The sequence below is a fragment of the Primulina tabacum genome, chromosome 11 (genome assembly GCF_025594145.1).
Source record: "Primulina tabacum isolate GXHZ01 chromosome 11, ASM2559414v2, whole genome shotgun sequence".
Classification (NCBI taxonomy): Eukaryota; Viridiplantae; Streptophyta; class Magnoliopsida; order Lamiales; family Gesneriaceae; genus Primulina; species Primulina tabacum.
This window is the reverse complement of record NC_134560.1, coordinates 2,983,210-3,000,086: the sequence shown is the minus strand read 5'-3', so window position 1 is coordinate 3,000,086 and position 16,877 is coordinate 2,983,210. Positions and strand designations below refer to the sequence as shown.

General features: G+C 30.5%; 1 protein-coding gene across 2 annotated transcripts; it reads right to left on the bottom strand.

Moving 5' to 3' along the window:
• Positions 1-154: 154 nt before the first annotated feature.
• Positions 155-5,350, bottom strand: LOC142517883 (putative serine/threonine-protein kinase At1g54610). Of its 2 annotated transcripts, XM_075620381.1 has the most exons (8): positions 4,366-5,346; positions 3,032-3,316; positions 2,564-2,881; positions 2,204-2,431; positions 2,002-2,102; positions 1,795-1,909; positions 807-1,274; positions 155-719 (listed from the first exon to the last, which is right to left on the bottom strand). In XM_075620381.1, exons 1-8 carry the CDS (start codon positions 4,786-4,788, stop codon positions 513-515), a joined length of 2,145 nt encoding a protein of 714 aa, XP_075476496.1. In that variant the 5' UTR covers positions 4,789-5,346; the 3' UTR covers positions 155-512. The 2 variants fall into 2 exon arrangements, with proteins under 2 accessions (XP_075476496.1, XP_075476495.1); XM_075620380.1 differs by having other exon boundaries at positions 2,564-3,316; positions 4,366-5,350.
• Between the last annotated feature and the right edge of the window lie 11,527 nt (positions 5,351-16,877).

Sequence of the window (16,877 nt, the reverse complement as noted above, 5' to 3'; positions counted from 1 at the left end):
CCATTTTGATAAATATGTAATTTATGTAAATTATTACAATTAAATTTTTAAATGATTATATCATCTTTAACATAAAAAAAATTACTTTTTAGAACTTTTATATTTTCTTTCACAAAAAAAATCTGACTGAACAATTGCCAAATAAAATATCAGGAGGCATAAGCTACGCTTTGTGACCAGCACGTGTTTTCAACAGCTCCGAACATTTACACAAGAGACTATGCAGTAATAAAACTTAAAAATCATGATAAGCTCTACAAGAATACTCCATACAGATGAAAAAGACTGCCAAATAGAATCCAGAAAATGGAAGGATTTCCCATTGAACTCTAAGGGAACTGGCCACAACCTACCTTCGGCAGCACAGTGTAGTTACACCCCTATTTATACAACAATTTCCTCCCTCTCACATTTTCCACAAGAACAAAAAAATAATAAACTAATTATTGAGATTCACCCATAATTTTGGTGACATCTTCCTTCTTCCATGGTTTCCAACTGAATTTTCTTGTTCAACGACCTGAAACAAATAATGAATTTGTTGATGGCTGGTTTCTGTCAGCCTGGAGTTTTCTCATCCTCGCCTTGTCCAGTCGAGCTCGTCGTACAGCTTCTTGAACTTGGCGGTCGTTATCTTTCAACATCTGATCCACTTTGCCTGAAGGAACCAGAAGTGGTCCCGAGTAGTGAATTTTGTTTCCCTTCGACCCATAACCGAGCTGGAGGGAGATTATTATAAGTACAACAGCCCAGCGCTATGTTTCGATAGCTATGCCTCATAAAGTAAAAATAATATGACTACTTACAAGTACAGGATTGTTGCTAGTTCTTTCGTCATCGTGCTGCTGAGAATTGGCACTTGAATGATTCTTCTGGACTTGACTCATTGCAGAACTTGAAACCTCTTTGTATGATCCAGGAAACCTGGCGATAAGTTTTGGAACTTCGTGCTGAGGCAAAGATTTATCCCTACGCTCTTCAGACAGCATGCTCCTTCTTGCAGCAACTAAACCAGACATGGCTGTTAACTCAGCCACAGCCAGGTTTTTAGGAGCATCTTCCAAGTTCTTTCCGGCCTTTGCCCAGGCAGCTCGATTAACCAACGGCCCAGAATGGGAAGCTCTCTTGTGGATATTTCCATGAGGCTCATTGTTTGCTTCATCCACAGATTGGGATGGTCTTGGTGGTTCGATAGGAAAACCAGATGCAGCTTCTTCAAAATGAGAGTCAAACATCTCACTCCTGCTCTTGGGGTTGGACTGACCTTGCCTTTTCTGTATTCAAAAAACACATTAGTTTTGGATGTACTTTAGATATAAGCCTATACAGAGCTTACGCGGTTTCACAAGGATCAGATTCAAGAACCTGCTGTCTGATGGTCAAACACATAAAAGGAGCAAGAATAATAGGCCAAATAAAACAATAATAATAACTCAAAAAGGTCCACATTTTAACCCATCATTGAAATATATTTTACATCTCCTTTAAAAAAAACCTAATATACATCTAAATATTGCTGTTTTCTGCATTCAGTTCAAGACAAAAGTGATCATAATAATTGCCTTCAGAAAAACAAATTTTAATGCAGAAACATTTTAAATTCAAGTTTGATCTTAAAAATGCTTTCTTGTCTGATGAAATAAAGATGGAATTTACATCGATTATATTTCATCAAGTTCAAGACAAAGTTGCCTTGGCTGTATAATTAAATACAAGAATATTACACCCATCATAGTGTTCTGCAACCAGCGTAAAAAATTGGAACAATATTTGACAGGCCGTATAGTTAGTTACCTGCATAGATGAGACTAACTCAGCATTAGCATCAGGGGCGGGTACTGCACGAGATTCTCTTGGTCCTCTCTTTTCTAGGTCATATCTTTGAACTTTGTTCCCAGCTGCTATTTGTCTACATGTTCCACACATTTACGAGACATTCAATAATTTTTAGATTTCTACTATCTGAAAAATAGACAGTAACTTTCAAATTTGAACAATTACCTTCTTGCTTCTTCATCTCGTACTTTAGCATCAAACTCTTTGCTAGGAGGGTACTTCGGCAAACTTGAAGGATCGCAAGGATATGGTCTTGCCGTAAAGAACTGCGAGAAGAGTTACAAACAATGTAAGAATTCTTAAACAATCAGTTTACCGACTCATTCCAATATGTGACCTTAAAAAAATATTAAGTAGAAAATGTTACCTCATTCTTCAAAGCAGAGGAAGTAGATCCACGATCTGCAGGATCTATGGACAGCAAGATCTCTATGAGTGCTAATGCCGGTGCAGGGAAATCTTTGAATGTTTCGGCAACATGACGATTGTAAGGTTGTTGGGGTTTGAAAATTGTTGCATGGGGCAACTTTGATTTTCTCCAATACTCCTCAGAAGGTGACCCACAGAGTTTAAAAATTTTATGCAACTGCTCAACCTGAAAAACCAGATTTGTGATTTCCCCGCCATTGTACTTAAAATTACTCTAAAAATAAATTATCTTTAGACCTTCACAAGAACTTCATCGCCTCATGACAGTTGAAAGTGAGAAACTACAACAATAATGTACCTCCGTTCTTCCTGGCATGATAGGCTTGCCAGCATATAATTCAGCAAGTATGCATCCAGTACTCCATAAATCTACAGCAGTACCATAATGCGTAGCTCCAAGTAAAAGCTCTGGTGGCCGATACCACAGTGTCACAACACGGCTGGTTAGCGGTTGACTTTGCTGAGGATCAAAGAAACTAGCCAAACCAAAATCTGCAATCTTCAGGATCCCATTATTGTCAATCAAAAGGTTGGAGCCTTTTATATCTCGATGAAGGATACCACGACTATGGCAATGGTCTAGCCCACGTAAAAGTTGTTGCGTATAGCACTTAACCTGGAACAAAGAACAAAACCGTTTTGGTCCTTCAAATCTGAGATTCAAGGTCAGAAGCAATGCATGTAAGTAAAAACACAATTCTTGAAGCAAAAAGAGAGAAATTTTCATTATACGATAGTGTAGGAAATACAGAATATCTGCGCACACCTGAGGTTCAGTAAATTTGAGGCCAGGGCGGGACGCAAGTCCTGCCAAATCATGCTCCATATACTCGAAAACAAGATACAAGCTGCAAGACATCCGTGAAGTAACTAGACCTTCCAATTTAACGATATTTGGATGGTTAAGCCTGCGCAAAATGTGAATTTCCCTCGCCATAAAGCGAACGCTCTCTGGCTCCAGATTATCAAATCTCACTTTCTTCAAAGCAACAACCTTCCCTGCATCAAGATCACGGGCACGATAAACATTACTGTAAGTACCCTGGCCAATCTGTACAAAAGAAGGCCACAAAGAAAAATTAAGTATTAGCAGAGAGTAATCTTGGCAAGAGCACATATCATCAGTGTACTTAAAATTAAAATATCATACATAAACAGAATTTTGGCTTATGACAGGAACATGCATAAACTTCATTACAAACATGTGGAAGACAAGAAAGAAAATACAGATTAAAGTAGCATAACTTGCGACTTAATTGTGATAACACACGTATATGACCAGAAGCAGATACTATATGACACACAAGTCAATATAACTCGGCGTTGATTAGGATCCGAAAATGCAATTGTTGTGCTCAAGTAGCTTATGGGTAGCACCATCGGCTTTCCAGGACATATGGCTTGTGTTTGAGTCACGTCAGGTGATTGAGTATGAATTTTTTTTATAAACCCACACAATTGTTGGCTCTCAATCACTCTAAGACTGTGATAGAGTTCCTACATTCATCACATAATATTCGCATGATTACGCTGTTCGGTGCAGCATTACTGTCAAAAAGGGATTCAAGATCGTAGATAGTTCATACATAAATTCGTCTGGGAGTGACATAAAATGGCCAAATATGAAACCCACTCCATGGGTTTTTAAAAATAAAATACGGGTTTAAAACAGCAGAGTTTAGCCTCCCAAATTAAGAAGAATATGCAGCTGTATTGATGACAAGTCATTATCATCATTCCAGAATTTGAAGTTGGTGGAGACTGGAGAATACGGTTATCAAATTCATAGTTGAAAATAATAAGCATATAGATACATTAGCTGCTAATTGAATCACTCATTAACATAAATGCAAATTCTTATGCATCAACAGAGTTCTATTGGGCTACACGCAAACAATGAGGTCTCATAAAAGGACTTCATCTTTCAAAGGCATAGTCTTGACTCTTTCGGTTCATTCATATCAATGGATGATATTGGATCTAAACCATAACACTTGTATATCATCCACTGTTTCAATCAAGCGAGCATAGACAATGTCATATGAGTTACATTTCAAAATAGTTTGATACATGCAACAAACAAAACATCAAAAGCCTAACCTTATCCAATTTTTCAAAAGAGTCTGCCCTCCTAGGGACCCACCCTTTAATAGCTTCGCCAGCCACAGCAGCTAACCATGGTGGCCATCCAGCTGCTACCTCTTCCCCTTCAATTGCTCTGGGAACCATACCCGCCCCAGGATGGTGTGCGGCAGTTACACACTCGGCCTTCTCCCGCTTCTTCTCCAATTGTTCTACATACAACCTGGATGAACCATTGACTTGCTTGTCTACAAATATAAACCCGCCCTCGTTGTTATTACTATTACTACCCAACCTATCCTTCAGCCTCGAATTCTCCTCCCTCCGAGAAGAAACAGCCCTTGGAGCCCGCAAATCCGAAGATTCCTTACCTGATGGCCTCTCCCTTGGACTCTCGTTACTATCATCAATGGCATAGGGCCTACCACATATACAACCCATTCTCGCTAAGTAAACCCAATTCACCAACAACCCATCTCCCAAATCGGACTTCTTTACACATTTAGTCACCCCAGGAACCTTTCTTCTTCCATTTCTTCAAAACAATCAAATCCATCCAAGAAACCAACTTTAAGCCCGGACTCAATACAGTTTGAGCAGAAACGTAAATTAACCAACTCCAACGCTTGATAAAGACACAACTGGTACAAACACTTGGAGGAACTCTTAGAAAGAGTTCAACACAGGGAATACCCAACAACTGAAAATACACCAATGATGTATCCAGACGCTCAAAAAGGAAATTCGATAAGAAAACCGAAAAGGGCTCACAATTGGTGACTGAAAAGACAATGAGGCATCGATGAAAAGTTGGGTCAGCAGTGATTCATGGCTTGACATGGGTGGATCTAGGGCATTGACGGAAAGTGTTGAGAGAGAAGGTAGAGAGAGAGAGGAGCGGAGACGATAGATGACAAAAGGGCTGAATCTTTTTTCCTTTTTTTTACTTTTTTTTTCCCTGGAGGTGAAAGGAAGTGTACATGGAGTTTTTAGTTATGGTGTATTTATATATTTCTGATGGTAGATTGAACAGCTTTAGCATTGAGTTCCACAGAGCTTGTTACGTTTGAGACATTTCTCAACACTCCCCAACCACGCGATTTTTCGTGTGCGTGTGCTACACTCTTCCATGCTTCCTATTGTACATTTTACCATTAAAAAAACAAATACAAATTTTTCTTTTCTCTTTTACTTTAAATTAATACGACGATTTTGTGAAACATATCTCTTGTATCACTCGATTTATAAAAAAATATTATTTTTATACCAAAAATATAAATGAAGTCTAGCGAATATAGATATGTGATATCATCTCACAAAATACCTATTTTATTTTTTATATTTGGTAAAACCTGTATTTAGATACAAACATAAATTAGATGTATATATTGAGTTGAATGCAAAATGTTATCACGTGTTACTTAAAAAGACAATTGACAGATGCAATATTTGAATGTAGGTTGTATCAGTTGTTTGTTACAATTGTTTTGTAAATTGTAACACTACTGGCAATTTGAATGTAGGGACAAGACGAACTGTTATGAGATTTTCTTACGAATTAATTTTGAGAGACAATTTTTCTATCTGATCTGATCTATTACAAAATATTTTTGTATGTCAAAAAATTTATTTTTCATTTTAGATATATATCGGATCGATCTTCTTACGAATATAGATATGTGATACTGTTTCGCATGAAATATTCTCATTTTGTAATTAATTATTTGACGATATTATTAAAATATTTGTTATGAAATATGGTCTATAGTGATTATTGTATTTTGTAATGTCCATGAGCTTACTGATCTTCTGGGCATACAATTATATCTTTCGCAGTATTTTATGTACACTACTTACAAGTGTTATTTCACTCCTGACAATAGTTTCTTTTGCATTCTCAAATTTGAGACATCCGGTATAAGTATTATGATTTTAAAGTGTGGGTACTTATTGAGCTAAGTCTCGCTCCTTCCAATGGTTTATTTCACCTTTCTCAGCAATTGAATCAGTACTTCCAGATCAAATACACGAGTTGTTCGAGTGTGTATGCTAATTGAGCTAAGCAGTCACTTACATAATTATGGATGTAAATGTTCCAAAACAATAGAATAATAAATGTTTATATTAACTAAATGTATTTGATCCTCAAATTAATTGATGGATATATCTCATGAGACAGTCTCATGCATCCATATTTAAGATGAGTTGAACTGGTCTGACTATAATGAAAAATATTATTTTTGACATAAAAAATAATATATTTTTCAAGTGTTGAACTTGGTCAAAAATTTGTACAAAAAATTCCACCGGTTATACGATCTCATAAGAGTGTTTATAATAGTTTTTTTTACATTATATTTTTTTCCCCTAGATAGAGTTTTACAATATATGATTAGAAAATGGACGGACTTGGGTGTAAAGGGTCTTTGTTTAAAATATATTATTATAATTTTTTTTATTACAACACACGCGAGGAGGGGAGATCAAACTTGGAGAAGGGAACCAGCTAATATAGGGGGTGAAATCATTAGACTACAAGTCAGATCTCTTTATAAAGTATTTAGATACAAGACTACCAGAGTATGACTTTTGAGTGGTTCAAAATATGAATTTTATTATATATTTCAACTGTTTTCTTAAGAAATCGTTTAAAAAATAATTTATATATAATGATGTTAACGGATATCTTGATCATATTTTATAGGTTTACTTTCGAAAACAAAAAATAAAAAATTGTCCCATAAAAATACATTGAGGATTTTTTTTGTATTATTTTGAGTACTAAATGAATGGAAATCTCAAACTCGATGCTCTCAGGGTTAAAAAGCAAATCCAATGTTCTAGATAAATCATTAAAGTTTTTATCTGATAATTGGATTTCACACGAGTAAAATATTTAAAATAAATTATATTAAATCACACAAGGATAAAAGAAAAACTTTGAATTAAAAGTTATGTTATAAAAATTGAAAAATGAACTTCTAAAAATATTATAAAATATAAATGTCATTCTTATTTTCAAAGAGTATAAAATATTGGAAAAAATACATAACCAAAGTAACCCAAATTTTTTAAATAATTAAGTTTCATTTATCTTTTTAGAAAATTAATAAAGTTTAACATAATTATTTTCACTCAATACTTTGATAAATCCACACTTAGTTCACAATGCAAGCCTAAGTGAATTTTAATGAGATCACACGGTATTATCATCTCACTTGGATGCTATAATCATCATTTGTCCAAATATGTGAGGTTAATTCTTATTTTCAAATAGTATAAAATACTCGAGAAAACAACAAAACCAAAGTAACCCAAAACTTTTAACTAATCAAGTTTATTGAAAAAAATATTTTAATACAATCAACTTTAACTTAATGATATTAGTTTAAAATGCAATTGCATACAAATTTGTTTGTGGAATTTTATACAGATTAATGAGATCTCAGCATGTGGATATTTATCTTCATTTTGATGCAATATTCATCATTGTCTAATTATTTTAAAATTAGAACTCGAATCTAACTCAATCCCAAAAGCTAGCTCATTGGGAGATGATTATCAAAGTCCATATATGCAACTCATAAGTATTTTATCCAACCGATGTAGGACAACTAACACACCTCCTCGTGCCCAGAAATGAATATTTGGAGCATTGAGTTTACAAATGACCTAACTATGGGCAGAACGGATGGCTCAAGCTATAGGCATTACAACACATAACGGTGAAACTTAGGTTCTGATACCACGTTAAGATTGAAACTTGGACCTAACTCAAATCCAAAAGCTAGCTCTATGAGGGAGGATTGTCCAAGTCCATACATGCAACTCCCGTGTATTTTATCTAACCAATGTAAAACAATTAACAAATATACGTGTGTGTATAAATTTAAATGATTATCATTAAATCTATTTTATAATATCACTTTCACGATAGGTGGAATCAGACCTTCCGCGAAGATCTAAAAAAATTAAGTATTTGCTTCAATAATAAAATTAATTATTTTTTTTCAGATGAACTCTTTCTATTACTAATATAAGATTTTAATACACTTTAATTTGGTTAAATTTTAAAAAAATACATCTGTCTATATTTACTTTAAGATTCAGTATCTAGATGATTTTTTTTACAAATACACACACTATAAATTAGTTTTAACTTTCTAAAAAATAAATTTACATTTTTGCCCGTTTATTATTTAAATAAAGATATAATTTTACCCACCAAATTAATTGTGTGTTTTACATATACCAAATTATTAGTACCTATTATGGAGTTTCAAATACTTGATTGTGTTATTTGAATACTCCAAATGTGTAAAAAAAATACTATATTTTTGAAAAATCACCTTAAATTCAATCATTATTGGTTTTTCATTAAAAATTCATTATGATGAATTATTCATGTCATTTTATTTTTAAAAAAATATAATTTTTTACTCATCATGAAATAAGATTAAGTACTTATTTTGACATATAAAGTATCTATTTTGAATTTTCAGATACTTGATTTGGCTCTTTAAATACTCCAAATGTGTAAGAAAATAATGGATCTTCGAACGATCACCATAAATTCAGTCATTGTTTGTCTTTTAATGAAAGGTATATTTGGATGACATATTCATCTCATTTAATATTTTTTTGTAAAAAATATCAAATTCCAAACTAAGCATGTAAATTTTAAAGTACTTAGTTTTACTTGAGAAATACCTATTTTGAGTTTGCAAATACTTGATTTCGTAAATGAGATACTTACAATATGTATTAAAATACTGGATATTCGAATAGATAACATAAATTCACCAAGTATTGATATTTCAATGGAAAATGCATTTGGATGACATATTCATCTCAATTAATTTTTTTTTTGTAAAAAAAAATTCTCAAATAAACATGAAAATTTTAAAGTACTTGGTTTTACTTGAGAAGTACCTAATTTGAGTTGGCAAATACTTAATGTCGTAAATGAGATACTCACAATATGTATTAAAATATTGGATATTTGAATAGGCAATGTAAGTTCTCCAAGAGTCCAAGTGTTGGTATTTCCATGGAATATGCATTTGGATGATAAGTACCTAATTTGAGTATGTAAATACTTGATTTGAAATAGAAGATACTCATAATATATAATAGAATACTGAATATTCAAATATGCAACGTAAGTTCACCAAGTGTTGGCTTTTCATGGAAGATGCATTTAGATGACATATTCATCTCATTTAATATATTTTTTGTAAAAAAAATTCTCAAATAAGCATGAAAATTTTAAAGCACTTAATTTTACTTGAGAAATACCTAATTTGAGTTGGAAAATACTTGATTTCGTAAATGAGATCATCACAATATGTATTAAATATTGGATATTCAAATAGGCAACAAAAATTTTTTAGGTGTTGGTATTTCCATGGAATATGCATTTGAATAAGAAGTACTTAATTTGAGTTTGCAAATACTCGATTTGACACATGTGATACTCATAATATGTAATAAATACTGGATATTCGAATATGCAACGTAAGTTCCTCAAGTGTTGGCTTTCTATGGAAGATTCGTTTGGATGACATATTTATCTCATTTAATATATTTTTTGTAAAAAAAAAACCAAACAAACAAATTCTCAAATAAGCATTAAAATTTTAAAGTACTTAGTTTTACTTGAGAAGTATATAATTTCATATTGCAAATACTTGATTTGGTACATGAGATACTCATAATATGTAATAGAATACTGGATATTCGAATATGCAACGTAAGTTCACCAAGTGTTGGTCTTTCTATGGAAGATGCATTTGGATGACATATTCATCTCATTTAATATTTTTTTATAAAAGAAAAAAACAAATTATCTGATAGACTTAATTTAATTGTAATGATGATAGTCAAAACCAGTATATCTCGTTAGTAAACCAGAAGATAGTATGAAAACAAGAGTTCTCGTATCGCCTTAACAAAGCAGTACTCTTCGTGTACTTATCAGCTTAGAAAAAACAGAAGCAGAACTTGACTTTTGCTAAATCAGAACCTATCGATCATATATTAAATGTTGTCGTTACTTTACCAAATATGAGTATTAAATGCATCATTAATGTTGAACAAAGTCATTTAATACATTTTACCAAATTTGGTATGAAACAAGACTGATTGTTCTGAAGCTTTTTGCATGAATCTTTTTAGGTAATAAAGCTGATCCTATCAGAAGTCAAAGAAGCCGTTTTATTTATAGACGTTGGATTCAAGACTTCTATAAATACACAAGATCAACGATGTTTATAGGTTATCGAAACAACGTTTACATTCTCTTTATATACGAACGTCGATTTGAGCACTCAGACTTACTTATCATCTTCAAAGCACAATATTGACACCATCAAATAATCGAATTTGAGTATTTAAATGGTAAAATCAAGTATTTGTGAACTTGTATTAGGCATTATTTGTATTGATTTAGGTATCACATTAGATACTTCTCAAGTAAAAATAAGTATTTTAAAATTTTAATACTTAGTTGAGAATTTGTTAGTTAGTTAGTTTTTGTTTTTTTACAAAAAAAATATTAAATGAGATGAATATGTCAGCCAAATGCATCTTCCAAGGAAAGATAAATACTTGGTGAGCTTACAATGCATATTCGAATATCCAGTATTCTATTACATATTATGAGTATCTCATGTAACAAATTAAATATTTACAATATCAAATTAGGTACTTCACAAATAAAAACAAATACTTTAAAATTTTTATGCTTAGTTGGAAATTTGTTTTTTCTTTTACAGAAAAATATTAAATGATATGAATATGTCATCCAATTGCTTATTTCATGGAAATGTCAATACTTGGTGAACTTACGTTGCTTATTCGAATATCTAGTATTTTAATACATATCGTGGGTATCTCATTTACAAAATCAAGTATTTGCAAACTCAAATTAGGTACTTCTCAAGTAAAATTAAGTACTTTAAAATTTTCATACTTAGTTGAGAATTTGTTTTTTTTTTTAGTTATTAAATGAGATGAATATGTCATCTAAATGTATCTTCCATAAAATATCAACACTTGATGAACTTACGTTACTTATTCGAATATCCAGTATTTTAATACATATTGTGGGTATCTCATTTACAAAATCAAGTATTTGCAAACTCAAATTAGGTACTTCTCAAGTAAAACTAAGTACTTTAAAATTTTCATGCTTAGTTGAGAATTTGTTTTTTTTATTATTAAATGAGATGAATATGTCATCTAAATGTATCTTCCATAAAAATACCAACACTTGATGAACTTTCGTTGCTTATTCGAATATCCAGTATTTTAATACATATTGTGAGTATCTCATTTACGAAATCAAGTATTTGCAAACTCAAATTAAAATATTTCTCATTTAAGGAGTAAAATAAAATATTGATAGACTCGAATTAGATCATTTTTTCGTGCTAATTTAGGTATCATATTTTAACTTCACAAATGACATATCAAACGTCACTCAATATTACTTGAAACTATATTTTTTTATATACCAAAATAATCAAAATTGAGTCTTAAAAGGGTAAAATCAAGTATATATGAAATCAAATTAGGTACTATTTGTACTAATTTAGGTAGCACGTTTTTTATTCACAAATCTCATCATCAAAAAATATTCAATATTATCTTCAAATTATATATTTTGACATACTAAATCGAATTTGAGTATTTAAAATGTAAAATCAAGTGTTTGTGAACTCGAATTATGTATTATTTGTATTAATTTATGTATCACATTTTTGCTTCACGAATATCATCATCGGTGTCACTTAATATTAACTTCAAATTATATTTTGGCATCTGCAAATAATTGGATATGAGTATTTATGAGGTAAAATCATGTATTTATATACTCTAATTAGATACTCTTTGTACCAATTTAAGTATCACATTTTAACTTTACAAATGAAACAATCAAAAGTCACTTAATATTACTTGAAACTTAAGTATTTTCTTACAAATTTGAAGTATTCAAATAGCCAAATCAAATATTTGGAACCCGAAAATAGATATTTTATCGATCAAAATAAGTAATTTTCCTAATTCAACAATGTGTGAGAAACTGTGTTTTTTCAAAAATTAGATGACATGAATAAGTCATCTTAATGTATTTTTAATGAAAATACCAACAATTATTGAATTTATTGTGATAGCTCGAAGATCCAGTATTTTCTTACACATTTGGAGTATTCAAAGAGTAAAATCAAGCATTTAGAACTCCAAAATAAGCATTTTGTTGGTCAAAATAAATATTTAATCTTATTTCATGATGAGTGATGACCTATGTTTTTTTTAAAATAAAATAAAATGACATGAATAACTCATCCTAATGCATTTTTCATGAAAATACCAACAATGACTGAATTTATGGTGAATGTTCGAAAATACAGTATTTACTTATATATTTGAAGTATTCAAAGAGCGAAATCAAGTATCTGAAACCCCATAATAAGTACTTTGTATGTCAAAATAAGTATTTATTTTTATTACATGATAATTGAGAAACAATATTTTGTTAAAATTATATTTTAAATGGAGAAAAATAATATAATTTTTGTGGATAAAATAATATATTTATTTAAATCATAAAGGGTAAAAATGTAAAGTTTGCTTTATGAGTAGTTAAAACTAAATATATAGATATGTCAGGTATTGATTTCTAAACAATTATGACTAGATATTGAATTTTAACTGAAACAGTGAGGTATTTTTTGAAATTTACCGATAATTTAATTGGTAGCATTTTTTGGGAATTTATTAAATGTGGGCCCATGGAATTTATTATAATTTAGAAAACTCATGGCACTTGGGATCCATCATTAATTATTCCACGTGTTTTTTGGGGGTGCGTGAATATTTTTTAAATCTTTAAATTAAATTGACCTTTTCAATTTCTATACAGAAAGTATACTCACTTTACTTGACGCTCCCGACTCCGAGTATAAATATAAATTGATTTTGACCAATAATAATATCATCATAGTTTGGAATATGAAAAACATGGAGGAAAGTTGAAAGATTTTAATTTTTTTTATACTTAAATAAATTAAATTGAATTAAAAAGATGTATAATTAATAAAGAGTAGATATATTTTAGATGATCTCACATATTCGTGAGACGGTCTCACGAATATGTATTCGTGAAACATGTTAACACTGATGCTTCTTATGTTTACAATAAAAATGTAATACTTTTGACATAAAAAATAATATTTTTTTCATTAATAACTCAAATAGAAAATATATCTCATAAAATTGATAATATTAGATATTTAAATGATCAACTATCCTTATCTTTAAAAAATTTTAAATTTCATCAATCGTCGAAATTAGGGGAAGTTGGTGAAAAATCCTCAATCAAAACATTTCTTTGGGTTCACTCCCTACCCACAAAATTGTGGTACTATGTCATACAAAAATGTGGTACACTTCATGTGAAAATGTGGTACTAAAAAAATACACAGGGACTGAACACAAAAAAAAAAACGACGGCTAGAGACTGAAGGACAATTTCCCGTCGAAATTAATTAAATCATCAAACGCAGTCGGTCTTAACATTTTTTTTTACTAATATACTTATATTAATTATGTTTCGAAAACATGTTCAATCAATTTCTGAAGATAAAATAAGCAATTAGTTAATAATTTTTTTCCAAACGATATTTTAAATCTTTATAAAAATTCAAACAAATTTATATATTGTGTGGTCGTCGCATAGGGCCCTTACCGGAGAAGACCCCCGATTTTTTTATTTATTTATTTTAGTAATTTTGTTTATGTTTTATGTAATTGTGCGTATAAAAGAAACAAAAACAATAAGTGAAATATTCATTTTTTTTATCAAATAATTAATTGTTTCCTAAATTCATTATTGCATGTAAGATACTACTGACTATTATGGTGTCTGTTGCGTCTGAATAAATTATTTATTTATTTTTAAACTGAAGTTGTTAAAATATTTTTTGAGATCAACCATGATCCAAACAAGATTTAATGCATTACTTGTGATTTTGATCGACAGAGTTTCTAGAAGAAATTAATTGATTTATGGTCTTGAAGATAAAAATGCAAAAATATCAGGTTTTAATAGTTCTTTATAATACCCGTAAGACAAAAATTTATGTGAGACGATCTCACGGGTCGTATTTTGTGAGACGAATCTTTTATTTGGACCATCCATGAAAAAATATTATTTTTTATGCTAAGAGTATTACTTTATATTATGAATATGACGGTAGGGTTGACCGATGATAAAGATTCGTGAGACCGTCTCACAAGAGACCTTATCAATATGTAATGATACTGATTATTATTAGTATGGAATAAGTTTTTTGGGAGTTATTTTACCTGCTCAAACCGAAACATCCTAAGTTGATATATGACAAGGAAAAGGACGTAAATAACTTATGTAGCTTGGACACATATTGTCTCGTGATTATGGTAAATCTTAAACTCGAAACTTCTACGAGGTGGTTTCACAAGTCAATTTTGTGAGACAGATCTTCAATTTTTGTTGCACAAAGAAAAAAAATTTCATGTCAAAAGTGTTACTTTTTACTGTAAACATAGATAGAGTTGACATATCTCATTAAAAAAAAATCTACAAGATGGTTTCACAATAAACATATTCAATCTTAAATCCTTGGATGATATGTATTTTGTAACTCTTATCTGAATATTTCGAAACATAATTTAAAAATATGGATTTGAGTAATTCATCAAATCTCCACAATACCTAGTTACACATGTAGTATTTCTTTTTACAGCATATATTTCCTTTTGGGGTGAAGATAATTAATTCATGCACGACATCGACATGGAACCTCTTTTTTTTGGCCCTTTAAAGTTTTGGTACAAAATTACAGTGAAATGGTTAATATGTCAAGGAAAGGAGAGACAAGGGCCTCCTTAAAAAACAGATGTTTACCCCAGCCCCACCTCCTCTTGTTTTTTTTTTTAGTACAAAATTACATTGCAATGGCCCATCCAAAAACTCTCCAGTTCGTAGAGAGGCATCACGTGGAACGATTTCTGATCATTCACATGGCTCAATTTATGACATGTTTAGACTTCAGAACTTTACCCCATTCAAGATTTTTTTTATTTATAGAGAAATACTTATGAGCTCTTGCTTTGGTTGATGGATGATTAATGCAAATAGGAAATTAGTATTACATGGCCTATATATTTTTAAAAAATAAAAATTTCATGAGATGTATATCTTATATGGGTCATCAATGAATTTTTTTATGTGAAAATTATTATTATAAATATAGACAGAGTTGATCTGTTTCACGGATAAAGATCTGCGAGACCGTCTTACAAATTATTTTTGAGAAAGGCGAAAACTTGTGTGAGACGGTCTCACGAATCGTATTTTGTGAGACGTATCTCTTATTTGAGTCATCCATGAAAAAAATATTACTTTTTATGATAAGAGTATTACTTTTTATTGTGAATATCGGTAGGGTTGACCCGTCTCACATATAAAAATTCGTGGGACCGTCTCACAAGAGATCTATTCTTTGAGAAATCAAACGAGAAATATGACATTTGTTCCATTATATTTTCATTTTTTTTATGGTAACATGATAGGTTAGATTATTGATTTTATTCAACATTTCGTTGTTGTTTCATGGTATATATCAATTTTGCTAAAATAAAAATTATTGGGAGAACGTCTCATAGATCAATTTTATGATACATATATTTAATTCGACCCAACTCATTAAAAACATTATTTTTTACTGTCAAAACTCATGATAAGTATCTATCGAATTGACTTATTTAATCGACATAAACCAATATTGAGATCTTTTCACAAGAGATCAACTCGTTTTTAAATTACAAACAAAAAAATCATATTCTACAATACACATCAACATCTTTACACTTTTTAAATTAAAATTAGTTTATTCAAACATCCTTACAACTTTTTCTTAAAAATAAGACCATATAGCTTACAATACCCCAAGACTTCATATAAATATACAGTAGTTTATCCGTTGTTTTAATAGTTTTTTTTTTTTTTTTTTTTTTTGATCATTAGATAAAGCCATAGCTAAATCTTAGTGTGACTTTTTCTTTACGTAGATAAGCATTTAGATTTTAGAAATGCAGCTAAATTTTTTGCAATCACATTTAAAATTCAAATTGGAAATCAAGATTGCAATCCACATTCCATGATAACGATTATAGTTTCCAACTTATAAAATAAATAAATAAATAGCTAATTTTCAAAACATAAAAACTTATATGATATAATGTTATCGTCAATTTTGTGAGAGGAATCTCTAAATCCTTGAAAAATATTAATTTCTATGTCAAAAAATATTAATTGTAATTATAAAATAAAATAAATCAACTCGTCTCACAAATATAAATGTGTGACAAGTGAGACTTAATCATTCAAAAATTGTAATGTATTGCATAAAAAAAATTTGTTTTGCGATGAATTATTATTTGGTATATTTATCGTTTCCCCGAATTACCGAAACCCGCACACG

Bases quoted from the DNA above. Each gene is read 5' to 3' on its own strand.
- LOC142517883 (XM_075620380.1), bottom strand. From the start codon at position 4,788: ATGGGTTGTATATGTGGTAGGCCCTATGCCATTGATGATAGTAACGAG. The intron at 1,275-1,794 runs GTAACTAACTAT...TTTTGAATACAG, and splicing joins AGTTAGTCTCATCTATGCAG to AAAAGGCAAGGTCAGTCCAA. The intron at 720-806 runs GTAAGTAGTCAT...ATCTCCCTCCAG, and splicing joins CTAGCAACAATCCTGTACTT to CTCGGTTATGGGTCGAAGGG.